Here is a 22,914-nt window from a genome sequence, read left to right on the forward strand (position 1 = left end):
TGACTGAAGAGATCTTTGATGGCGAGATCAACCGCGTCCCGTTGTTTCGGTTCCCACTCTCCAATCCTCCAGCTGGCCCACTAGCAGCACCCGCGATGGTCATCAGCCATGAACCCACCCCTGCCTCGTCCTCGTCGTCCTCCATAGCCAGCAAGCACTCCCCTCCATCCTCTCCAGATCTCACTGTCCCCCAATGCCATTTAACGTCTAGGCCCCACGCAGTGGTAACAGATCACAGTTTTAAATTCGCCACTGATATCGAAAGAGCATCTTCCTCCGGCTCCAATACCTGGGATCCCTACGAGTTTAGAAATGGCATCCTCGACGATACCACACTCTCTCAGCTTAGTCGCAGGAAAAAGGGCAAGCGAATCGCCAGGTACCAGCGCAGGCAGAATGATGTCAGTTTTCGCTTTTTCCCCCTTCCGCTGTCCCTTTTTTAACTCTTTCTCAAGCTCATCTCTTCCCTTCTCAAACCCATGGAAGAACATACTGAAGAAGCCCAATCCGAAGAGGAAGCTGCCCGCCTCCCTGTAATCTTACGTTTTACCCTGTCACCGTTCCACTCTTCTAATCCTGAGCCAATCTCCCCAGGTCAGGATTGCCGTCTATGGCAGCTTAATATGCAATTTTGCCCTTTGTATTCTCCAAAGTAGATTACCCTACCTCATTGTCCTTATCATCTTCTCAATCTGCCGTTCCAGTGTATGCCGCCGTATCCTCCGCCTCCCTCTCCCTTTTGGCCACTGGTATCGATTCAGTTTTCGACATCGGAAGCAACGTTGTCCTCTTTTGGCTCCATAAAAAGGCTCAGAAACTCGATTCCAACAAATGGCCGGTCGGAGGCTCGCGGCTAGAGACTATTGGAAACGTTGTATATGGTGAGCAGCTCACTTTCACTCCCTCTGTATTTTTGTTTTCTAAAAACAAATTGCTTCCCGACTAGGCTCTCTGTAAGTCTACTCTCGCCTCTGCACACCGGGAAAGCTACTGATAGTTATGGCATCTCGAAGCATGGGCATGGTTAATCTAGTCGTCATTGTCGAATCTATTAGGACTATCATCACTAAAAAAGGCGACGCACTTGCACCCTTTCATCTACCCTCGATCATCGCAGTCGCTGCTGCTTTAGGTAAGTGTATCTCCCCTGTCTTCTCCCATCTATTTTGACTCGGCCATAGTTGTTAAATTTGTCCTATTTCTCTACTCGTATTCCATTCGAAAGAGATCTAGCCAGGTTCAAGTCCTTTGGGAGGATCACAGAAATGACTTGTGGATCAACGCTTTTGGTGTGTGATTCATTTATCCTCTGCTCATGGTCATCAACTGATCATACCACCCCAAGGCATCCTCATGTCGTGCGGCGGCAGCAAGCTTGTTTGGTGTGAGTGCTGAAGATCTACGATCCGTTTTTATCCCTCATGGAGCCAACAGATCTTGACCCCATGGGCGGTACCATCGAAAGTATCATTCATTTCCTATGGCTTACGCGGAACTCATTTCCTTCGTACAGATTGCTGCGGGTATCATTATTTCCTGGGGCAGAACCATTTACGGTCAATTTGAACTCCTCGCCGGAAAATCTGCCCCGCATGATTTCCTCCAACTCTTGATCTTCAAGGCGGCCACATTTAGCGAAGATATTGTAAAAATTGATACCGTTCGTGCCTATCATAGCGGACCGGTGGGTTTGTATTGTTATCGACTTGATCGCGTCTAAAGGGGAGATTAGGAATATTTTGTAGAGATTGACGTGGTCATGGACGCTAATGTGCCGTTGTGGAAAGCTCATGATATCAGTCAGCAGCTTCAAGATAAGATCGAGGTGCTCCCGAACGTCGAACGTGCATTTGTACACGTCGACCATGAAACTTCGCATACCCCAGTCCGTCTCGCTGTCTCTCCACCCATTGTACCCTCTTGACTTTGATTTACAGGAGCATCGGAAGTCGAAGCTGATTGTAATATGAAAAAATATTGCAGGGCATCTGATACCCTGTTGTTAACTATACTTGCGCCGATTGACTCATGTTGTAAAGGTGTACGGGCTCGTCAATCTAGTCATTGACAATCTGAGATAGACAAAGTTTACGTTGTATTTGTGGTACCTATACACTATTGCTGTTTATGGCAGGTGACTGCTCTGAAGTGCATTAAATAAGTCAGCCTCTTCTCTTGTCGTCTCCCCTTCCTTTCCTCCTTCTCGACCCCTCCTGCCTTGCCATTCCCCTTGCCATTCTACCACCAGGACCTCCCGCCATCCGTGTCCAACAAACACCTCACTACGCCCTCCATTTCCCATGGTGCGTGCCTCTCTCTTCACCGGTCCACGATCGACTCCCGATCTCACCAACAAGTATCAGGACACTCGGTCCCAGGATCCAGAGGATTTGTACGTCAAGCAAGATAGAATTGGTGCGCTACTTCTTTGAGCTGTATCTCCATCCATAAGATCTCATCTCCCCCGTAGGCAAAGGTTCATTTGGCGAGGTCTACAAGGCGTACGTTTCTTCCCCTCGCGTTCCACCTCTTCATGCTCTGATGCTTGCAATATAGATTCGACAAACGGACACAGAAAACTGTTGCGATCAAAATTATTGACCTTGAGAGTGCCGAAGATGAGATTGAAGACATTCAACAGGAGATTCAGATTCTCTCCCAGCTGGATTCACCACATGTTACCAAGTCCGCCCTTTTGCGCCCTGACCTGCCTTTTCAACGAACTAATCACTTCCTCATAGATACCATGGCTCGTTTCTCAAAGGGTCTCATCTCTGGATTGTCATGGAGTAAGCATCACGCCAACCATCTCAACATCCAGGTGTTAACAGTAGAGCCCAGATATTGTTCTGGTGGCTCATGCTCTGATTTGGTAAAAATGGCCCATCCTCCCTCTTATTCCAATCCCTAATCAAGCATCATTCCAGATGAAGCCTGGTGTATTCCGTGAAGAGTATATCGCTATCATCGTTAGAGAGTTGCTACGAGGATTGGACTATTTGCATACAGAAGGAAAGCTTCATCGTGATATCAAAGGTCAGCTCCTATCACCACGTTGGTTTAAGCATTCTTACACCACCTTTCTTCAGCTGCCAATATCCTACTATCTGCCGGAGGTGAAGTGAAGCTTGCCGACTTTGGTGTCTCCGGACAACTATCGGGTACTCTTTCAGAAAAGAAGAACACGTTTGTGGGCACGCCATATTGGATGTCACCCGAGGTTATAAAGCAGAGTGGATATGATCATAAAGCCGATATATGGAGTCTGGGTATCACAGCAATAGAACTTGCGAAAGGTGAACCGCCTTATGCCGAACTTCATCCCATGAAGGTGGTTCTTTCATCATCTCCCTGTAACACAGCTGACGTTCGTTGATTAGGTTTTGTTCCTCATTCCCAAAAATCCCCCACCAGCGCTGGAAGGACAGCAGTTTTCAAAGTCTTTCCGAGAGTTTGTAGCGAGTTGTCTACAAAGAGATCCTCGTGATGTAGGTCAAATTCCTTTTCAAAGCCAAAAGCTATTGAGGTTGACTTGTGCACAGCGTCCTACTGCGAGAGAACTACTCAAACATAAATTCATCCGAATGGCGAAAAAAACAAACTATCTGACGGAATTGATTGATCGGCACGAGCGTTGGAAAGCGGAAGGAGGTGAGAGGATAGAAGAAGAGGAGCTCCACCCTGACATTGTTGATATGTATGTGAATGCAAAATGCTTCGCAGCTGATCGTTTATCATCTGATCTAGAAATGGCGTCGAAGCCGAGGACTTATGGGATTTTGGTACAGTCCGCCATGGGGGACGAACGATTGGAAGGAGCTCAATCAAAGTGTCTGGGCCCCCTCTTACATGGGAAAACGATGATTTACCACAACGTCGAGGTTCTGATGAGTCTTATGAGCCTGTACCAGGTCGCCGAGGGCAATCTTCATCTTCAACATTGTCGTCTGTGACAACCAGAGGCGATATTCCCCCATCTCCATCTTCGTCAACACCATCATCCCCTTCAAAGCAACGATCTGAACAAGGCACTGTCAGGCATGCAACGGTTCAGAGTACGCAGAGTAATCGAGTCCAGCCAAACGCTACAGACTATGCAATACCTCAGAGAAACCATCGGACTAACCACCGAGAGCCTTCAGATGAAGAAGATGATTATGACGATCATTACGTCGATACCTATTCTGCCAAAACAGGGGCTGTGCATCAGAAAATGGCAGATATGCATTTAGAAGAGGAACTCTCAGACACGACCTTGTTGGACTCTGTAGTCCTTCCTGCAATTTCTTCAGTGGGTATCTTTCTCGCGGCTCTTTCTGATATTCTGGCTAAATTTTTCGTTGCAGCTCTTTCCCAGAGTCTCTTCTCAGGAAGCAAGAATTGCTTTAAGTGCTTTACAGCGCGCTTTTACTGAAGCTGAGCGCATCATACCTGGCGTTACGATGGAACTCGTCAATGAAATCGTGGATTCCGTTGAGCATGTAGAGGACATTCCTTGAAAGGATCAACCCATTCAATATCCAGTCTTCATCAGCCCAGCTGTCTTCTATCTTATATTGGCTCGCTATTCTGATCGCAGTCCTGGACCTTTCTTTTTCTTTCGCAGAACATGACCAAGTATCCCGGTTTATCTAATCTCCCAACGCAACACATCTTCCTTCTCCACTATCTCACTTCAAATCACCACCTCATTGTTTCTTTTTGTACTGTTCTCCCTCTCTGTATATCAACTACTACCCTGTAGTAGTATCTTACAATCTTGAGCGTATGATAATACCATCTCAACCACACACGTTCATTACTGGCGTCTATTCGGAGCGATTCCACTGTCGCTTTACATACAAATCCAAGTTATTTATCAGAAAATCACTACTAATGCATTAACGGTCCAATATCAGATATCTGGTGTGCTTGTTGTGGTCGAAGTCGGCTTCTTTTTCTTCTTTTTCCCTGGATCTCCAGCCTTCTTTTTCGACCGTACGACTTTGATAGGCTCAGGAGTGCTTGTGGGTGTATCATCTTCTATTTCGTATGAAGGGAATGACCTTGATTGAGAAAATTGCGGTGGACTGTCAACGCGGCTCGGCATTTCTTGATATGCGTTCGGGCTACTCGGTAGATTTGGTGGGGTCACGGCATTTTCTGGCATCTCTCCGTCCTTATCAACGACGAACGAACGAGACGATGAGAAATCTTGGGCTGCCGCCCGCAGAAGCGGACGGTGGCTCGTTGCGTCTATATCTCACGTTAATTTACCTCTCACACAACAACATAAAACCTTACCGGGTATTATCGAGGGCATATTCTCCAGCCGCACCACCGGGATTGAATCAAGGTCTTCTTCTACCGGCTTTGGAGGAGGCTCGTCTATAATATAATAAGGATCATCCTTTAGCTGTTCCCTCCTTTCCGCTTTCCGCTGTACAAGTCGGTCAGCTTCATCAAATAACATCAGGTATTTTTCTTCTTACACGTTCACGCTCCTCTCTCATCTCTACCTCAGCTTCAACCGGCGTCAGCACGTCAACATCTTGGGGTAACTCAACCTCTTTTTGCTTTTTCTTGGAAGTCGTTCTTGATTTCTTTCCATCAGCCTCTTTTTCCTTCCCTTTCTTACTCCGTTTTTTCTTCTCAGGCACTAATTCTCCCTCTGGTATCACAGCTTCGCGGGGTGGAGGTACTATCCATGCATCCAAATCCAGACCCTCTGGAACAGGTACGCTTGCCTGAGCATTAGAAGCAACAGGATTGAGCTCGTACGACGAAAACATGGGACGAATGAGGTAAAGACTTTTTGGGAAGTTGATGTTCTGGGAAATTGTTTCATCCTCGTTAGCACTGGATAGGCCCATAGTAGGATAAGCCGGGGTAGACGCCTTGGAACGATGGTTTCTGAGATCGGCAATGATGAAGTTGCAAAGCTGGTGAATATTCGCTGCCTGGCCGGCTATTTAGTAAGTCATCAGCGTATGTCTCCGAGAACATACCCGCTCTTGAACCTCAATATGTGGACTACTGGCGAACACATACATTCTTTCGGATATGCTTTCGACAGCGGCCAAAACTCTCGAAAGATCGTCTTCCTCCCACCGTTCTGCCAGTTCAGAGGCCCAGAAGCCGAAAACTTTGATTGCAGCTTGAACGTAAATAGCGACAGTTTCAGGAGGGAGACGCGCTACCTCCGGCCTTAAGAGATGTGGCAACACGCTCTCAGGCTCAGCAAGCTCTCTGTTGAAGGGGTTATAAATGCATGACATTCTTTAGTAAGGAGTAAGACTGACTCGCAATATTCACCAATGATCCACCCAGCCGCCCAAAGAATCTCCGGACAGCTACATTCTTCAGGGTTAAGAAGCATCGAGTCGTCAGTGAGTACTGAATACATCAGTTGTGCTGCATAGCGTCTTGCAGCACGAACACGCCCTGCTACGTCCACCAACTGGTCTCGGATTTCGGCACCGATGTTCACGTTGGCTATATGCGCAAGGTCCACCAAGACTGAAAGGTACCACTCAAAATTGGTGACATTTTCATACAGTGACCGGGAGCAAATGGAGAGTATACGCTGGGACAGAACGAGGCGGTAGGACGAAGACTGGCTTGGCGAAGTTATTTGGATGAAAGGGTTACCTGGGTGCTGTGAAAGGGACTGTGAAGCTGAGGGTAAGGTTGACACAGTGTCGGGAAGGAGATGGGACAGAAGCTGTTGTACAATTGACTGAAGATTATCTCTATTTACCTTCCATGGAAGATGTAAGTATGTCATAGAACAACTGAATTTCAATCTCACCATCGCAGTTACAAGGTCCAATGCACGCATACGAATGCTGATGTCGGGGTCATTAACACTAGCAAGTATCGTGTCTTGATATTCCGCGACAAGGTAAGGGTGGCTTGGCACAATCTTCACCATGGCAAGCAGTGCGATATACTTCACTGATGTGCTTTGAGAAAGAGTCATTTCGAACAAACGGGTACACACGATTTTGGTCGGTATCTTGTATGAAGGTAGCTAGCTTGGAAACACAGAGTTTTGCTAGAGCATCGCCTGAAGGACCTTGTAGCATCCCACCAATGATGCACGTATGCACGCATTCATATAATAACGAAATCGCAGGAGTCGTTGAGATGAGTTCTGTAATCGGGGGCTGAAGCTTTTTGACAAGCCGGGGCTCATATGGAGAAAGGGATCCAAACTGCACCATGGAATTGAGAACGAGAAGAAATACTTTGTATTTATGCTCACTAATTTGACAATTTTAATCAACATCCAATTATTTGTTGAGTTGGTCAGCAGATGGAAGACTCGCGGAGCCAGGCTCAAGTATTCTTGAGGTCTTCGTCTTGCAAGCTCACACACCACGTTCACAGCGGCCGCGACAACACCTTTATGCAACCTGTGAAAAACGATATTATGCCCTAATATGCGAAACGTACTTGGATCTGTATCCTCCAGTTTCTCAATCAACCTTGGACGGACATGTGAACTTGCCTCCGGATACTTATCGAGTATCTTGTGCATCACTAATACCGCCCGTTTACGAATGCGGGCCCGAGAATGATTAAGCATTGCGACAAGCTCAGGAACGAGGTCTCGAGCAAGATCAGATGTTATGATCGCTGATAGTCCGTTCAACGTCAAAGCAACATCGGCAGGACTGGAGCTCAGGTCCTATCGCGCAAATGAGGGAGAAGCCTCTTGCAATGTGCATGCTATAGGCGCACCTTCTTCAAAAGGTTCGTGGTGAGCATGAGGACATCGGTATCTTCAGTGAAAGATTGTGCGGCAGCAAGATAACCGACACTCTTCAGATGAAATTTCGGAGACGACATGGCCTCGATGACGTGAAAAGAGGCCCAGGACATGTCGTAGCCCATCATGTCCAACTACATAAAAGTGAGCTTGGTGATTTGAGAATAGCACAACATACGTAGGTAAGCTTGAGAACAGCTCCTGCCTTTAACTCCATGTCGTCGCTCTTGATCTCTTGCCTGATCTCGTCAACTGCCTTACCTATGAATTTCGACTCATCTTTCTTGTTGGCACGAAGCCCACGAATAAGATCTTGAAGCGTACGCTCCCACATAGATACAGGCAGATACGGGCCAGAGGGTCTTACGGTGGCGACCTACGCGGTCGAGAAATAGGAATAATGAGGCACGTGCCTGAGCGTACCTGGCTAATTCGTGTCCTCAACTATGAAGCTTCTTTCGAGATCCATTCTCTCTGTTTCATCCCTGCTTCACTCTTCAACCGTTACCAGGGAGCCTAGTCCAGCATGAAGTGATTGTGTTTTTTTTTCAATCATCACCAGGACCTCACAACTGTTTGGAGTATACCTGCTCCATGAATGCTTAGGCAATATTGGTGTCATTTCCGGGAACAAACTTGTCATGCGTCCCTCTCGCTGATGTCATTTATGGCCCGGTAGTGGATCTTGCATATAATGTTACAGGCTGAGAGCTAGAAAAGAACATAGGGAGCTTCGTATGGCCACAATGTCTTCAGCTTCAGAGCTATCTCCTCCTTCGAGTGCTTCCTCCGAGGATGAATCCTTTTATTCTGGTTTGTTGACCGGTCCTCATCCCCCCCTTCTCCCAACACCTGCCTGTGTATCTTTTGAATTCTCTATCTCGATGCTGCAGTGCGACAACTCCTATGATACCCCAAATTCTCTATACCCTTCTCCCATCTATACATCTGAACCACTTACCAGGAATCAATCACCTGATTTCAATTCGAAGCCCATCTTGGATGCCACAAGTTGCCGCCGGCAGAGGAAAGGCGATCCCTTACCACAACTTCTCCATCGATCTCGAACGATTCCTCCACAGCCTTTGGTCGAAACTTCTGGCACTCTTCCTGTATGTTCAGTGTGAATTTTGATGGAATTTGCGATTTACATCCCGCTGTAGTTCACTGAATCTCAATCTCATGGGTTCTGTTCTCCTCATACTCCCTTCATTCCTCATACGGTGGGCACGGAAGCTGTCATTTCCCTAGCTTGGACTGGCGAGCTATCTTTCCCTATTGTCGCATCCGGTCGTGCACCGTCGCGGATAGGAGCCATGCTTATGTGGCCCAAAGTCAAAATATCTGATGCTGAGATGGCTGTAACCCGCAGAGCGTCCTGGCATGGACCCTGCGGTGGGAGCGACCGCAGCGAGAGGACGCGCAATAATCATCTAGAAGAAACTGTGGCTCGACCTTTTCGACATAAGCGTTGGACTTTAGCCGATGCCATTGCTGATCACGGAGTCACAAATGAGGAGCTTGTAGAACTTCTTGAGAAACTTCGCTTATGTTTCTTATGCTCGGCGGAAAGGTCATTCCATAGTCTTGACCCTGACGCTCAGACGCTGGTCAGTGGGTCATCGACAAAGGGCGATCCCAGCCTGCTTATGACAGACGATCACTTTTCAATCCTTGCCGTTGATGAATCTAAAGCATGGTCTTCCGCCCGGCGCATTTTCCTTGTCTGTCGGGAATTCATCCTGACGGAACGCAATTATCACCTATCCCTTCAATTCCTTGTCAAGGGTGAAAGCCAACCAGCGCCCTCCTCTCTCATGCTCTCCCGCCTTCCAGCGCTCATAGATATCAGTGGCCACTTCTTAAAGTTGATGGAAATGAATCCGAGTGTCCTCGGTATCTGCATCACCTTCCTGGACTTGTATAAGCTCTTGGAAAAAATTTATATGCAGTGGTGTGAAGTTGTCGGGGAATTTTTTATTACAGACAAGGTCAAAGTTTCCGGCCCTTTGGTCAAACGTTCCAACGGTACTCCCGCAACATTTAATATCTTAAACGAACCAAAAAGGTCAATCACATTGGTAAAACGAGTTGGAACATGGGGCAAGAAAAAGTATTCAAGATGCAGTCTCGACAATATCGCATCTATGGTCATCGGGAACGTCAAGGGCAAGGCACGAAATAAAACTCCAATCCATGATCTAGCTATTTTGCCGACACAACGAATCACCCGCTATGTTCTTTTATTCAAGGGTGAGTAGATTCTATCTTTTTTTCTATAGCCATTCCCAGTCTTATATTACTTCTAGATTTAATGATCAATTCCCCACTCAGTATTCGACCCACTACCGAACGTGCTGCGGAAGCAGCGATGATGTTAGCTCAAAAAGCTGATAATGCACAAGGTCATGTCGCCTTCCAGCTCCAAGCTTCTCGCGCGTGATCTGTAAATAATTTATCTCAATTCAAATGCCCTTTGTATGTTTTCTGAGTTGACAACCATCTTCTCAGAGACTCAGCTCAAATGCCTGCTGTGGCTTGTGGAAGAGAACGGCTATTTGTTTTAAGCGCCACGTCACTGTTGATCACTTGCCAATCCAGATCCAACATTGTGTGATGTTTCTGACTATTGCCACACTCGTCACTGAATGGAAGCCACGTGAATATCAGCTTCTAAGGGAGATCAGTAATAAGCGCATCTTTTTTTGAACCACCGGCACGAGCGAAATGGAAGTTGCCATGTCTTGTGAACAAGTTGAAGTAAACTGTCTGCAGTTCACTCGATATATAAGATTGACTTGGTAAGTGTCTCCATTGACGCCATCTCTGGACTTCTATTTCCTACCCACTAATACGTTACCACTCGATTCATGATGTCGGATTTTAAGCTGGGGAACTTTTGCATCGATGATGCGCGTCCTGTCAAGGTCGTGGTTATAGGTGCCGGATATAGTGGTGAGTCGATACACCATTTATCGGAGATATAATGCTGAGAATCAAAACCAGGCATTATCGCAGGAATACGGTATGTATGAATGGAAACTAGATCGTTATTGGGTCTTGAACAGCGACATTAGTCTTCGGCAAAAGGTCAAAAATATCGATCTGACCATCTACGAAGCTCGCGACGATGTGGGTGGTACTTGGGTTGCTAACAGATACCCCGTACGTCCGGTCCATGTTTCCAATACCACTTATCTGGGCGGCTAAACGTTCGATGATGTAGGGCTTGGCTTGTGATATTCCCTCACATTGCGTAAGTCACTAAACTTGTATCCAACGTTATCAGTGTTCTCAAGCTCCGTCCAGTATCAGCTGACTTTTGAGAACAAGGTGAGTGAAATCATTTGCCTTCCTTCGGCGGCTCATTTTTATTTTAGAAGGATTGGTCGAAATTCTATGCACCAGGACCAGAAATTCAAGGATACATACGAGGAGTGGTTGACAAGTATAAACTCAACCCGTTTATTAAACTCGGACACCATATCACTGGCATACGCTATGACGAAGCCGCCGGAAAATGGAAAATCTCAGTGGTCAAACGAGGGGAACAAGAGACTGATATTCGGACTGAGGACGTCGCGGACGTATTATTGAGTGCCGTTGGAAATCTCAGAATACCAGCCTGGCCTGATATACAAGGTATCGATACATTCCAAGGCGAACTAATTCACAGTGCGGAATGGCATACTCGAGAAGGCGAAGGTGCGTGGGAGGACACCGTCAAAACGTGGAACGAAAAGCGTGTGGGAGTCATTGGTGTGGTAAATCATTCCTTCAATACACGATGCGGGCCCTTAACTACTAAGTCGTCAGGGATCTTCCGGTATTCAAATCGTTGCCAACTTGCAGCCAAGAGTGAAGTCTTTGGTAAACTATGTTAGAGGAAAGACATGGATCTCTGGCACATTCTTGTCCGAGGAACAATCTGAACTTTCCGGTGGCATAGAAACACCCAACTGTGCGTTGTTTTTTCATTTATACTTGCACAGGTCGGTAACATATGCTCTGCGGTCAGATGCATTCACAGAGGAAGATTTTGAGCGCTTTAAGGACGATCGTGTCTATCAAGAATGGCGTCGCAGTCTTGAAAGCCATCTTAATGTAAGCTCTAACCCTAATCGCGGAACGTTTTCTGTGACATCGCTACAGGTTGCGCACCTCGCTACCATGAAAGACCACCCGGTTCAACATAAGGTACGAGAGGCATTTCGGCAAGACATGATCAAGCGCCTCGCGAAGAAGCCTTGGATAGCCAATCATAGTATGCCGCCTCTATCTTCACACTCTGGGTCATTCTGAAAGGCACCGGCAGTTATTCCCGATTTTGCTGTCGCTTGTCGACGATTGACTCCTGGCCCTGGCTACCTAGAAGCACTCTGCCAAGATAATGCAAGCACCCAAAATTGATCTTCACTTAATACTTTCGGTCTGACACTATCCATTCAGTGTGACTTCGTCCCCACACCTATCAAACGTATTCTACCCACAGGAATCGAAACGGTAGATGGCAAGATCCAAGAGCTTGATGTAATAGTTTGTGCTTCTGGTAAGCCAGTATACGTCGTTTCGCACATGTCAATAACCTTCGTTTAGGTTTTGATACCTCATGCAAATACGGCATTCCTATCATCGGTCGTAATGGTGTCGACCTCGCTGACAAGTACACACCATACCCAAGAACATACCTCGGTGTTGCCGTCGATGGTTTCCCCAACTTTTTCCATGTCTTCGGTCCCAACTCTAGCGTTGCCGCAGGTTCCCTTCTGCTTGTTATAGAGCGTCAAGCTGAATATATCGTTCAAGCTGTTTTGAAAATACAACGAGAGAGACTGAAAAGTATGGAGGTCAAAGTTGAAGCTATTGATGACTTTTATCAATATTCGGAGGTATGTGTTTCTAGCATTTTTGGTGAAATCATGAGGGTTGGGCTCATTCGATATGAACAGGGTTATTTTCCCAAGGTCCGGTGTTTCCAACGCCGAATTGCTCATAATTACTCAATGGCACCACACAGACAAGTTTTAGCGAGAAATGTCGTGCATGGTATAAAGTAAACAAAGCAGAGTCAGGTCGTATCGTTGCCCTTTGGCCAGGTAAGCAGTAACTATCCACTTTCAGGAAGAAAGACAGATGTGTAGAACTCGTTTGTTTTTTTCCTCGCCCAGGTTCGCCATTGCATGCTGTCAAGGCTTTACAACATCCTCGTTGGGAGGACTTCAATTATGAGACTTTGGACGGTGATCCCAATAACCGATTTTATTTTCTTGGGGACGGGAACACAGCCGCGGATGTGGACCCCGAAGAAGACAGTACGGTTTTGTAACTCGAGAGAATCGCGCTCTTTCTTAATTGTATTTTTTATAGGAGCCTGGTATCTCCTCCCTGAGAACATTGATTACCCTCCAGGTAATGGTCTAGCACTCCTTTCCGAATCAAATCTGATGATTTGTTGCAGTCCCCTCTAATTGATATTTTACGAAGTAAAATCTATTACTGATACACATGTTACTTTGTTCCATATACTTAATGCTATTTGCTATTATAATACACGCAAGCGACGAACGACAACGAAAAATCAGAACATCCCCTCTCTCTGAGGAACAACACTCCTGGGCGTTAACCCGCTACTACTACCAGGCCTCTTGACTGACCTAGGAGGTAATGATGGGTTAGTTCGTACAGATTTGACCCTCCCTCCAGGGCTGTATGGCTCCCGGTCTTTCTCTTCATCTACAAGTCGAGCTCTCGTGGGGCCGAATTGGCCTATACCAGACCTCCCTGAACCAGGTGTCAAAGCTGCTGGTAGTCCAGCACTAGAAGATGGCGGTGGTGTTCTCGCATTTCTCACAGAAATACCCAATCCAGTGATAGGTGCCGAGGCGGGAGGAGCCAAGTCAGAGGCAGGAGACATAGGCATAGGAGACGGAAGAGGAACCGGAGTGCGGCTGCGGTTACGGTGAGGTGAAGGAGGGTGTGAGGGTGCGGAGGGTGGTGGTGGTGGCGTTATACTTCTTGGACTGCTTGGTTCTCTGAATGCGGATGGAGGTGCTGGCGTACGACGTCGCGTGGATATTGGCGTGGCAGATGACGTTGATGGCGATGGAGAAGGCATACGCTGAATGGGAGGTGAGCCCACTTCTGTAGGCGAAAATTGAGAGGGTGAGGTAAAAGGACTCGGATTAGTTTCCTGCGGACTAGTTACGATGGATATTTTGGGTTGTCTAGATGATTTATGTTCGGCATAAGAAAACTGCGTGTGTCCTTTGTTAATTTCTTTTGGCCGTTCGACCAAGAGTTGGTCAAGAAAATGGCGAAAGTCGAGACCATGTTCCTGAAGAAGCTGGTGCATACATTAGCTTTCATCGGCTTAAATTAAGGCTGCCCAATTATACCTTGCGGCCTTGTATCTGCGCAATAGCGGTGGCCTCTTGTACAACATCGGGCTTTACATCGACTGTGTAGACTTGTTTCCTGAACATTTCAGCGAAAGTCTTGAGCTGTTCTTGTACCCATACAACCAGGGCTGAAGAAAAAATCAGGGAAGTTAGGACGACCGCTTATTTAGACACGCAAAAATTTACCGCTGGTTGATTCATTATCTCTAAAGCTGCCCAAGTACCAGTCGGCAGTATGCTTGATCCCCGTGAACCAAACGATACTAAGATCCCCGACATATGCGTTTATGTCCCCTTCGAATCGAATTCTTCTCATGAGTCCTGTGATAGCAGTCGTCCGCATATCCAAAAAAGTCTTGCGTGCAGCCGCAGCCGCTCTTAATCGGACTAGAAGAGTGATAAGCGTGATGCAAGACGTTTTTTTGTTGGAGGGCATCGATAGGGAGGACAAAAGGGCGGCTGTTAGCTGATTCATCAGGTCTGGAAGTTTATTCTGCAAAGCGGGTGTGGTTGATAGACGTTGTTGACCTGTTCAAGGTTAGTGAGGATGTCTTGGACGGAGGAGACAATTCACCTTGCTCGACGAGTTCAACAGCGCTCGTCCATTCACGAAGAGCGATTGCTACACTCAGATCGTCGGACCATTCTCCTACCCACCGAGCATCGCTCTCAGCCTTTTCCTTTGCGTTGTCAGCTTCGCTAGCGCCAAGAAAGTCGGCACCTTTCCGAGCGATGTCAGCCATCCATTCCGGCATGGGGGGAGGCACGGAGCCTTTCTAGAGAGAGAGTTTTTAGTAGCGTTGAGGGAGTGCAGGTTTTGATGACGAACATTATCACCCTGCCATATGCTTTTTCTGCGTTCGTGCTCGCCCTCGCGCTCTTTTCGCTTTTTGGCGGTCAGTTCATCTGCAGCTTGCCTGAACTGTGCAAGAAGAGATTTCTTGTCTGCGGGAGCTTCCGTTCGGTACACATGGATTTCTTTTCCCTGACGAATTTTGAAAACGTTGTTCATATCTAATGCAATGTTGAGAAGCAGAGACGTAGGAAAAGATGGGGAGGCAGACTCGGGGAATCCTTTGTATCTAGGACCAGCATATCATTGAGGGGCCAACACTTTTCTGCGACAAGTTTTCCTTCATTTGAGGAACTGTCAGCGGCAGTAGCATTTCTTCGTCTTCTACGGGCCACCAGTACAGCATCGTCGAGAATGACAAATTTGACCTTGCCAACGACCTTGTACGTTGCGGCGTTTAGGCTGTAGACTCCCTCCATCTCACTGAGAATATGACGGCCAGGAGTGGTTGGAACGAATTTAGCTGCGCCTTCGATAGAAGCATGGAGAGCCTGCATTTGGTTGAAATATAGAACACGAAGGTCGGCAACAGAGGAGCGTTTATACGTTGACAAAGTTCCACTGGTCGCAGAGGTAGGATCGGGGATGTGGAGCATAGAAGGCATCGATTTGAATTCGGAGAGAAGGTCCTTGAGTTCGTGCATTTCATTCTCGAGAACGGAGATCTCTTTGGAGATGACGACGAATTCGGCGTAGCTGAGTTGGAGCATTAGTCGTAGTGGGTACAAAATGCGCAGAATGGGTACTTTTTGAAGACGGAGCGCTGTAGATCAGAGGCGGTATCGTCCTTGGCGAGGCGGAGGGTCGACTGGAGGGTCCTAAGCTCTGCCTCGGTCGAGTTGGCGAGCTTGGCTTTGATGACTATTTGGAGTTCAGGCCAGTGACTGTGGTTGAGATGTGGAAGACGTACAGGCATCTGCGTCGAAATCTTCGGCGTTGAGGAGTTTCTTGTCTTCGGATGAGATGGCACCGCGCTGGGGTGTGGAAGAGAGGCCCCTTGTGCTGTCGTCGTCCCTCGGAGTGTGGTGCAAGGAGATGGGAGAGGGGGTGGGGAGGGGCGGTACAGCAGGGAGAGGGGGGACCTGGGACGGCAGAGAGATGTCTGCATAGCGCATGGACATGCGTTTCTTGATTTTGTCATCGACGCGGGACTTGCGGACATCGCGGGGCGCGTTCTTGGTGAGTTTGGACGGCGAGCGGGCGGGGGCTCTGCGGGAGGCCTCCGAGGGGCGGCGCGTGCGGAGAGAGGACTCCATGGTGGCTGTGACCCACACTCTCTCCTGCTACCTACATGATGGAGGCCCCCCTCGCCCCCCACCAGCCCTGGGATTCTCCCCACAGCTTTCCGACGCCAGACCTCGACGACCACGACGACTTCTTCGCCGCCACCCAGAGTCAGCCCGTTCTCCAGACTGCTCCCTCCACTCACCTCCAGCCCGACTCATTGCACCTCCCCCACTCCAGCTCGGTCGCAACTCACTCTATCCGTGCCCCGTCGCCCCCTCCCAATGGCCCCCTCCTTGACCACTCCCATCTACGTCCCGGGAAACAAGCTGCCCTCCTCTCGCACGAACGCACCCTGGAACTCTATCGTGCCAATGCAAAGAAAACCCAGGATCCCGATCTCCAGTTCGAGTTCGCCGTCTTCATGATTGACGCTTCCAAATCCCTTCCCATCCCCCCCAACACGCCGGGAAATCTCTTGGTCGTAGAAAGGGCTCTCGAAAAGCGCGAAGATCTCGTTCGTGAAGCAACATCCCTCCTCAAACGCTTGGCTGACAGAGGCCATCCCGCCAGCCAATACTTCTTGGCTGACTGCTATGCCAACGGCATTGGAACCGTAAAGGGAAAACAAGACTTTGATAAAGCTTATCCTCTCTTTGTCCTCGCCGCCAAACATGGCCACCCCGATGCCGCTTACCGCGCCGGTACTTGCTGCGAGAATGGCTGGGGCTGTCGCAGAGAATCTCCCAAGGCTGTCCAGTTTTTCCGAAAAGCCGCCGCTGCCCTCCACCCTGGTGCCATGTACCGTCTGGGGATCGCCGAGCTCAACGGTGAACTCGGCCTCTCCAAGAGCCCCAAGGAGGGCGTCAAATGGCTCAAGAGGAGCGCTGAACATGCCACAGCAGAATTCCCCCATGCCCTTCATGAGCTGGCATTACTACACGAACGCGGGATCGAGAACGTCGTCTTTGTTGACTATGAATATTCAACAGAGCTCCTCGCACAGGCTGCAGAGCTCGGTTACGCCCCCAGTGCGTACCGACTGGGCGAGTGCTACGAGTACGGGAAAATGGGTTGCCCCCAAGATCCCGCTCTCTCGATCCACTATTACGTCTGTACTTTTTTTTTTCGCGCATATTTTTATAATTCTCATCACGTCTTAGAACATAGCTGCGCAACAGAGCCACCGAGACGCATGCTTCGCCCTGACAGCGTGGTATCTCGTCGGCTCGCCTGGCGTTCTTCCGCAGTCCGACACGGAGGCCTTCTTGTGGGCTCAAAAAGCCGCAGAAGCTGGCCTTGCAAAGGCTATGTATGCTTGTGGATATTTCCTCGAGGTGGGAATCGGAACGCAAATCAATACCCAAGAGTGCGCTCTTACCCTCCTCTCATTCCGAGTATTACGCTAAATACCACTTAGGGCAATGACTCACTATAAACGAGCCGCTGACAAGGGGGACAAGCGTGCGATACAGCGGCTAAAGAACTCGCAGAATGGGCCTGTGCATCAGCCCGGTGGACCTGGGTCCGTTTTACACCGTGAGCAAGGTGATTCCGAGTTGGGAAAGAATAAAGATAAGGACTGTGTCATCATGTAGAGAGCGCCATGGCCGACTTTTTTTGGGTGCGTCTCATGTCATTCGACGGGATCAACGGGGGATAACCTTATTGCGTTTTAGCGAAAAGCTGTCATTTCTGACGCGGTTTATTCGTCCCTCTATTACACCCCGGATTATTTTTCTTCCTGCATCCAATTCCATATTTATGTCCTTTCCTCATCTGTATGTTTATTCTATACCATCTCGGACTATCACTATTTTTTCTACGTACGCATATAATAGTGCGACACTATTCCGCTCTTTTTCCTAGCACTATCCGTGTCCTTCATTCTAGTTTCTTTTCCCGCACATTATAAACTACACATTTCATACACACTTTTTTTGGGTAATGGCCTATGTCAGTGGCAGTCGCACTTCGTCTTGTTGCAAGGAATAGATTTTAAATGGACTATAATTTTGTTGTAACTTCTCTAGTGTCACTAGTTTTTCGGATGCCGGTTTCGCCTCCGTGCGAGGTTCAGGTATCAGCCAATTCCTGCAGCTTAAAAAGTTCAACGGTATTTTTGAATGCCTTCTGGACAATTTTCCAATACGGCACCTCTTCCCTTTGTTCGCCCCTTGCAAGCGCCTCTTCTCTTGCTTGCTGATGCAAGCTGTAGATCACCCATGCAACTCCTCCTACCGCGGTAGGTTCGTTGCGACCCTTTACGGGCTTTCCCAAGACGAATCGCTGGGGTTGTGTTGCAGCTGGATAAAAAACTGAACGGTAATCCGGTGGTAGCTGATCGAGATGAGGTTTTGAAGCGTGTGTGGATGTACATGAACACCATGGTGCGTCTAGTTTGCAATTTGGAGATTAAAAATGTAGATATTTGTTGTAATGAGTTGATTTTACCGGTTTCAAACATGATCCATTGAGGGGGGATGGATAGCGCAGCTGTCAAGTTTTCAGAAGTCTTCAATGAGCAGCCATTTATACTGTTGGATTTGGTTTAACTAGGACCCAGTGTAGACCAGTGAACTAACCCGATGTGGAAACCCATGTTCACCTAGGTACATCGAGTTGGTCAACGTTTATTTGTGAATAGAGAGAAAGGGAACCAACATAATCTTGTGCTTCTTGTGTCGATCCCGTAAAGCTATGGACAACACCTCCAGCACCTCCGACAATTTTTCCACCATCACTTCCAAAACCTTCTTGGGAAAGGATTTGAATAAAATCGGCATGCGCAGACCTAGAATGTAAAAACATGGGAAGGTGATATTTCTTTGCAAGGGATAATTGCATCCGAAAATATTTCTTTTGAATATCTATTGGTGCATGATTCGTGCGGTCGTAATCTGTTGGATGTCGGACTGTTGGGTGTGGGATGACTATAGCATAACATGAAGATATACCTAAGCCCAGCTCTCCAAGAGCGACGACTCTTCCCCTGCCTGTCAGGTTTTCAGAAATAAGAGTGTCCAATCCCTCGAGGTAGGCTTGTGGGCCATCCGTATGATTATCGAAATCGGTGCTGCGCGTGGGATGACAGCCCACAGTGGCATAAAAACCTGGTAGAGGCCGACACATTTAACCAATAAATACAAGATGAATATTCAAATATGGATACCAACCGTGTTCTTCGGCGAGTTGGATCGCACGATGAGAGTCGCGGAGGCTTGTTCCTGTGATGATAAGTGATTTCACACTTGCAGCTTCGCAGCGCTTCTTCATTTCATCGAGATCATCTGTGTAATTTTTCGAAGTCGGAAATGGATCAATACTTCGAAGAAGCATGCCAGCCGACCTTGGTGCTTCTGTTTTCCATGGTATATTCCGCGAAATACGGGGTCGGTGAGGTTTACTGAGGTAGTCGAAGCTGAGTATTATAAAGGGACTGAGAGCCGAGAGCTACCTGCAATATCTGAGAAAAGAATGACGATTAGACTAAGAAGGAAGGGGAAGGCCGTGTGATCTGACCAATGAACCGCAGGCGTTGGAGGGCAACAGGACTAATCACGCTCGACTTTGAGATGACGGTGACCGGCATTCTATAGGCATTCTATACATAGTTGCATCTTCGGCCTAATCAAATCGGCGACAGCATCAACCCAAACATGCACCACCCCGCCTCCAATTTTTCTAACCGGCCGGATCTTCTACTATCTTCATACTCTCTCAACCATGGAACGCGTCAAGCAAATTGCTTCCCACTTCAAGCCTGTTGGTCTAGCTGCCCTTCAACGCCAAAACCCTGACGATGTCGTCATTACTATGGCCATCCGTTCCCCCCTCTGCAAGGCCAAGAAGGGAGGCTTTCGAGATGCCAGGCATGTTGTTCTTTGCGTCGGCTAAGTCTACATGCTGAATTTTTCCTAGGACCGATGAGCTACTACTCGAAATTTACAAGGTACGATAGTCATCGACTACCCGGTCGCGTCATATCGATCACTCTCTAGCAATCCATTGCGCACTCAAAAATAGATCCTAAACTCGTCGGCGATATTTGCGTCGGAACTGTCTTGACGCCAGATGCTATGTACGCTGCACGTTCTGCAGCCCTAGCTGCCGGCTTCCCCGATACAACTCCCGTCGAGGTGGTGAACCGGTTCTGTTCAAGTGGTCTTATGGCCGTTAGCAGTATTGCAAACCAAATTCGCAGCGGTTCTATTGAGATTGGCCTTGCTGTCGGTGCTGAAAGCATGTCTGAAAAGTCTGTCTTCTATATGCCCTGCAATGTGTACATTTGTCGTTGACGTTTTTCTTGTATAGTCCCGATAAAGGCGGCCCAGAGCAGAGTGAACTTATCTCCTGTAATGTTGCCTCCCGCGATTGCAAGGAACGTATGGGATGGACAAGTGAGAATGTCGCTGCCGATTTCAATGTCAGTCGAGAGGAACAAGATGCTTTTGCTGCCGGATCCTTCCAAAAGGCAGAACGCGCTCAGAAACTTGGTTACTTTGATGGAGAGATAGTTCCTTTTACCGTCTTTCAGAAGGATCCACAGACTGGTGAGAAGAGACAGATTGTCGTTTCCAAGGATGATGGGATTCGGTATGGCTCTACGAAAGAAAATTTGGCCAAGATTCGGCCAGCTTTCCCCCAGTGGGGTAAATCGACTACGACTGGTGGCAATGCTAGTCAAATTACGGACGGTGCTGCTGCAGTTCTCCTAATGACGAGGAGGAAGGCTGAAGAACTTGGCCTTACAATACTGGCAAAATACATTATTACTGCAGTGGCAGGCGTGCCCCCACGCATCATGGGTATTGGTCCTGTGTATGCAATCCCTAAAGCACTGGAAATCGCGGGTATCACAATTGATGATGTTGACCTTTTCGAGGTGAGCCGCTTTTTTGAATTGTCGAAAGGGTGATGTAGAAATGACTCTTATAGATTAATGAAGCATTCGCTTCGCAGTGCGTTTACTGCATCAACGCCCTACAATTGCCGACGTAAGTCATCCCCGCTAGCCTTTGCGACACACTCTAATTATCCTTTTCAAATAGTGAAAAGGTCATTCTCACCTATTTTGTCCCTTGACATTGCTGAGTCTTTGATAGGTCAACGTGAACGGGGGAGCTATAGCCTTCGGACATCCGCTAGATAAGTATATCTCGACTCCTATTTTGTGCACGTCGTTTATCTGGTTCCATAGTTACGCGCCACTGGTGCACGTCAGATCGCGACTGGTCTCAACGAACTCCATCGGAGACGGGGAAAAGTACGTGCATGATCTCCCTGTTTCAGTTACCACTACTTAACTTCTACTTGTGTGCAGGTTCTGGTTACTTCGATGTGTATTGGTACTGGAATGGGAGCGGCTGGCATATTTGTACGAGAGTAGATCTCACTCTTCAGGCTAATGAGTTTTTACACTTGAAGACGAGACCTGATATAACTATCCTCCAAGCCTTATATATTGACTTTCTACCTACAAGGTATCGACGATCTATACCTATGCTCCTCGACAATCGTTAAGGAAAGATAAGTACTAGTTTGAAAACGAATGTGAATACACGAAAAATCAATTCCAAAGGATACACCAGTCACCCAAACAACATCCATCATTAGCACCACCTCATCAATTGACAAGCACGGCTCATCCTGACGTTTGCCCCATGTCAATTGTAGGGTTCAACGACTCCCTGGAGGGATTGGGATGGCCGCTCAACGGGTACATCGCTCCTCTTGTCATATGCCTCGACGACTCCGTTGAGGGACTTGGACGGCCTCTCGACGGGTACATCACTTCTCTTGTCGTAGGCTTCTACGACTCCGTTGGTGGACTTGGATGGCCGCTCGACGGGTACGTCACTCCTCTTGTCATACGCCTCGACGACTCCGTTGAGGGACTTGGAAGGCCGCTCGACAGGTACATCGCTCCTCTTGTCATAAGCTTCGACGACTCCGTTGATGGATTTGGATGGTCGCTCGACAGGTACATCGCTCCTCTTGTCATATGCCTCGACGACTCCGTTAAGGGACTTGGAAGGCCGCTCGACGGGTACATCGCTTCTCTTGTCATACGCCTCGACGACTCCGTTGAGGGACTTGGACGGCCGCTCGACAGGTACATCGCTCCTCTTGTCATAAGCTTCGACGACTCCGTTGAGGGACTTGGATGGCCGCTCGACGGGTACATCGCTCCTCTTGCTGACTGGCTCCTCTACTGAGAGGCCCTGGCGACGGACATAAGCACTAAAAGTTTCAATCGATTTTGCCTCGCGCTGTTGACCATCCTCTGCGTTAGAAGCGATGGAAAAATGAAGCAAGGCATGAAAGGACTGACTGCAAGGGGCATGGGCATTTTAACAGGAGCTCCCATGATCTGACTAGCGAAAGCGAGGAAAAGCGCGGAGATGATGAAGAAGGCACGCATGATGATTGGGAAAAATTGTAGGATTGGATCAACCAGAATTGAACTTATTTCGTGCGGCTAGTACTGAAGGCGCGCCTGCGGCCTAACAATGGAGTCAAGGCTGGCACGGACATAAGTGGATTGAAAGAAAGGTGTCGCGAAACGAGAACTTACAAAGAAAAAAAGACAAGGAGGATAGAAAGAAAGAAAGCGATATGGGAGTGAGAGGAAAGAAAGGATGGAAACAGGGAGAAGGTTTTATGGTTGCGGTGTCGGCTGTTGC

General features: G+C 48.0%; 9 protein-coding genes across 9 annotated transcripts; 6 read left to right on the plus strand and 3 right to left on the minus strand.

Moving 5' to 3' along the window:
• Nucleotides 1-95: 95 nt before the first annotated feature.
• AGABI2DRAFT_197200 (hypothetical protein) lies at nucleotides 96-2,123 on the plus strand (the record flags this gene model as incomplete). The annotated part of the gene is made up of 12 exons (XM_006454225.1): nucleotides 96-401; nucleotides 456-533; nucleotides 595-652; nucleotides 705-881; nucleotides 947-953; nucleotides 1,014-1,132; nucleotides 1,182-1,289; nucleotides 1,346-1,384; nucleotides 1,435-1,460; nucleotides 1,514-1,684; nucleotides 1,733-1,885; nucleotides 1,938-2,123. The coding sequence occupies 12 exons, from the start codon at nucleotides 96-98 to the stop codon at nucleotides 1,968-1,970; spliced, it is 1,275 nt and encodes a 424-aa protein (XP_006454288.1). The 3' UTR covers nucleotides 1,971-2,123.
• Nucleotides 2,124-2,199: 76 nt separating this feature from the next.
• On the plus strand, nucleotides 2,200-4,610 carry AGABI2DRAFT_214138 (hypothetical protein). Its single transcript, XM_006454226.1, has 12 exons — nucleotides 2,200-2,303; nucleotides 2,364-2,415; nucleotides 2,471-2,501; nucleotides 2,557-2,685; nucleotides 2,742-2,789; nucleotides 2,842-2,872; nucleotides 2,928-3,036; nucleotides 3,090-3,331; nucleotides 3,381-3,488; nucleotides 3,543-3,697; nucleotides 3,748-4,291; nucleotides 4,347-4,610. The coding sequence occupies exons 1-12, from the start codon at nucleotides 2,301-2,303 to the stop codon at nucleotides 4,497-4,499; spliced, it is 1,605 nt and encodes a 534-aa protein (XP_006454289.1). The 5' UTR covers nucleotides 2,200-2,300; the 3' UTR covers nucleotides 4,500-4,610.
• Nucleotides 4,611-4,894: 284 nt separating this feature from the next.
• Nucleotides 4,895-8,140, minus strand: AGABI2DRAFT_197206 (hypothetical protein; the record flags this gene model as incomplete). Its single annotated transcript, XM_006454227.1, has 11 exons — nucleotides 7,932-8,140; nucleotides 7,726-7,887; nucleotides 7,438-7,672; nucleotides 7,247-7,386; nucleotides 6,983-7,196; nucleotides 6,791-6,936; nucleotides 6,282-6,739; nucleotides 5,988-6,228; nucleotides 5,472-5,939; nucleotides 5,284-5,419; nucleotides 4,895-5,235 (listed from the first exon to the last, which is right to left on the minus strand). The coding sequence occupies exons 1-11, from the start codon at nucleotides 8,085-8,087 to the stop codon at nucleotides 4,895-4,897; spliced, it is 2,697 nt and encodes an 898-aa protein (XP_006454290.1). The 5' UTR covers nucleotides 8,088-8,140.
• Nucleotides 8,141-8,499: 359 nt separating this feature from the next.
• AGABI2DRAFT_175897 (hypothetical protein) lies at nucleotides 8,500-10,196 on the plus strand (the record flags this gene model as incomplete). Its single annotated transcript, XM_006454228.1, has 3 exons — nucleotides 8,500-8,865; nucleotides 8,917-10,006; nucleotides 10,063-10,196. The coding sequence occupies 3 exons, from the start codon at nucleotides 8,500-8,502 to the stop codon at nucleotides 10,194-10,196; spliced, it is 1,590 nt and encodes a 529-aa protein (XP_006454291.1).
• A 430-nt stretch (nucleotides 10,197-10,626) lies between these two features.
• AGABI2DRAFT_182260 (hypothetical protein) lies at nucleotides 10,627-13,079 on the plus strand (the record flags this gene model as incomplete). Its single annotated transcript, XM_006454229.1, has 13 exons — nucleotides 10,627-10,708; nucleotides 10,800-10,918; nucleotides 10,980-11,009; nucleotides 11,063-11,086; nucleotides 11,134-11,517; nucleotides 11,570-11,857; nucleotides 11,906-12,017; nucleotides 12,069-12,145; nucleotides 12,203-12,302; nucleotides 12,350-12,642; nucleotides 12,703-12,717; nucleotides 12,771-12,825; nucleotides 12,895-13,079. The coding sequence occupies 13 exons, from the start codon at nucleotides 10,627-10,629 to the stop codon at nucleotides 13,077-13,079; spliced, it is 1,764 nt and encodes a 587-aa protein (XP_006454292.1).
• A 111-nt stretch (nucleotides 13,080-13,190) lies between these two features.
• On the minus strand, nucleotides 13,191-16,260 carry AGABI2DRAFT_197210 (hypothetical protein; the record flags this gene model as incomplete). Its single annotated transcript, XM_006454230.1, has 8 exons — nucleotides 13,191-14,096; nucleotides 14,149-14,279; nucleotides 14,338-14,679; nucleotides 14,726-14,927; nucleotides 14,981-15,165; nucleotides 15,216-15,700; nucleotides 15,751-15,865; nucleotides 15,915-16,260. The coding sequence occupies 8 exons, from the start codon at nucleotides 16,258-16,260 to the stop codon at nucleotides 13,332-13,334; spliced, it is 2,571 nt and encodes an 856-aa protein (XP_006454293.1). The 3' UTR covers nucleotides 13,191-13,331.
• Nucleotides 16,261-16,286: 26 nt separating this feature from the next.
• On the plus strand, nucleotides 16,287-18,003 carry AGABI2DRAFT_189560 (hypothetical protein). The gene is made up of 4 exons (XM_006454231.1): nucleotides 16,287-17,339; nucleotides 17,392-17,597; nucleotides 17,649-17,852; nucleotides 17,908-18,003. Exons 1-3 carry the CDS (start codon nucleotides 16,296-16,298, stop codon nucleotides 17,824-17,826), a joined length of 1,428 nt encoding a protein of 475 aa, XP_006454294.1. The 5' UTR covers nucleotides 16,287-16,295; the 3' UTR covers nucleotides 17,827-17,852; nucleotides 17,908-18,003.
• A 301-nt stretch (nucleotides 18,004-18,304) lies between these two features.
• Nucleotides 18,305-19,635, minus strand: AGABI2DRAFT_60886 (hypothetical protein; the record flags this gene model as incomplete). The annotated part of the gene is made up of 7 exons (XM_006454232.1): nucleotides 18,305-18,624; nucleotides 18,683-18,765; nucleotides 18,814-18,836; nucleotides 18,893-19,128; nucleotides 19,186-19,341; nucleotides 19,405-19,518; nucleotides 19,578-19,635. Coding segments are annotated over 7 exons (990 nt in total), but the record flags the coding sequence as incomplete, so codon positions are not given.
• A 261-nt stretch (nucleotides 19,636-19,896) lies between these two features.
• On the plus strand, nucleotides 19,897-22,869 carry AGABI2DRAFT_175902 (hypothetical protein). Its single transcript, XM_006454233.1, has 11 exons — nucleotides 19,897-20,100; nucleotides 20,150-20,180; nucleotides 20,230-20,483; nucleotides 20,543-21,113; nucleotides 21,167-21,225; nucleotides 21,280-21,286; nucleotides 21,334-21,376; nucleotides 21,433-21,494; nucleotides 21,552-22,500; nucleotides 22,563-22,752; nucleotides 22,806-22,869. Exons 1-9 carry the CDS (start codon nucleotides 19,955-19,957, stop codon nucleotides 21,615-21,617), a joined length of 1,239 nt encoding a protein of 412 aa, XP_006454296.1. The 5' UTR covers nucleotides 19,897-19,954; the 3' UTR covers nucleotides 21,618-22,500; nucleotides 22,563-22,752; nucleotides 22,806-22,869.
• The last annotated feature ends 45 nt before the right edge of the window (nucleotides 22,870-22,914 follow it).

The sequence above is a fragment of the Agaricus bisporus genome (assembly GCF_000300575.1).
Source record: "Agaricus bisporus var. bisporus H97 unplaced genomic scaffold AGABI2scaffold_1, whole genome shotgun sequence".
Taxonomy (NCBI): domain Eukaryota; kingdom Fungi; phylum Basidiomycota; class Agaricomycetes; order Agaricales; family Agaricaceae; genus Agaricus; species Agaricus bisporus.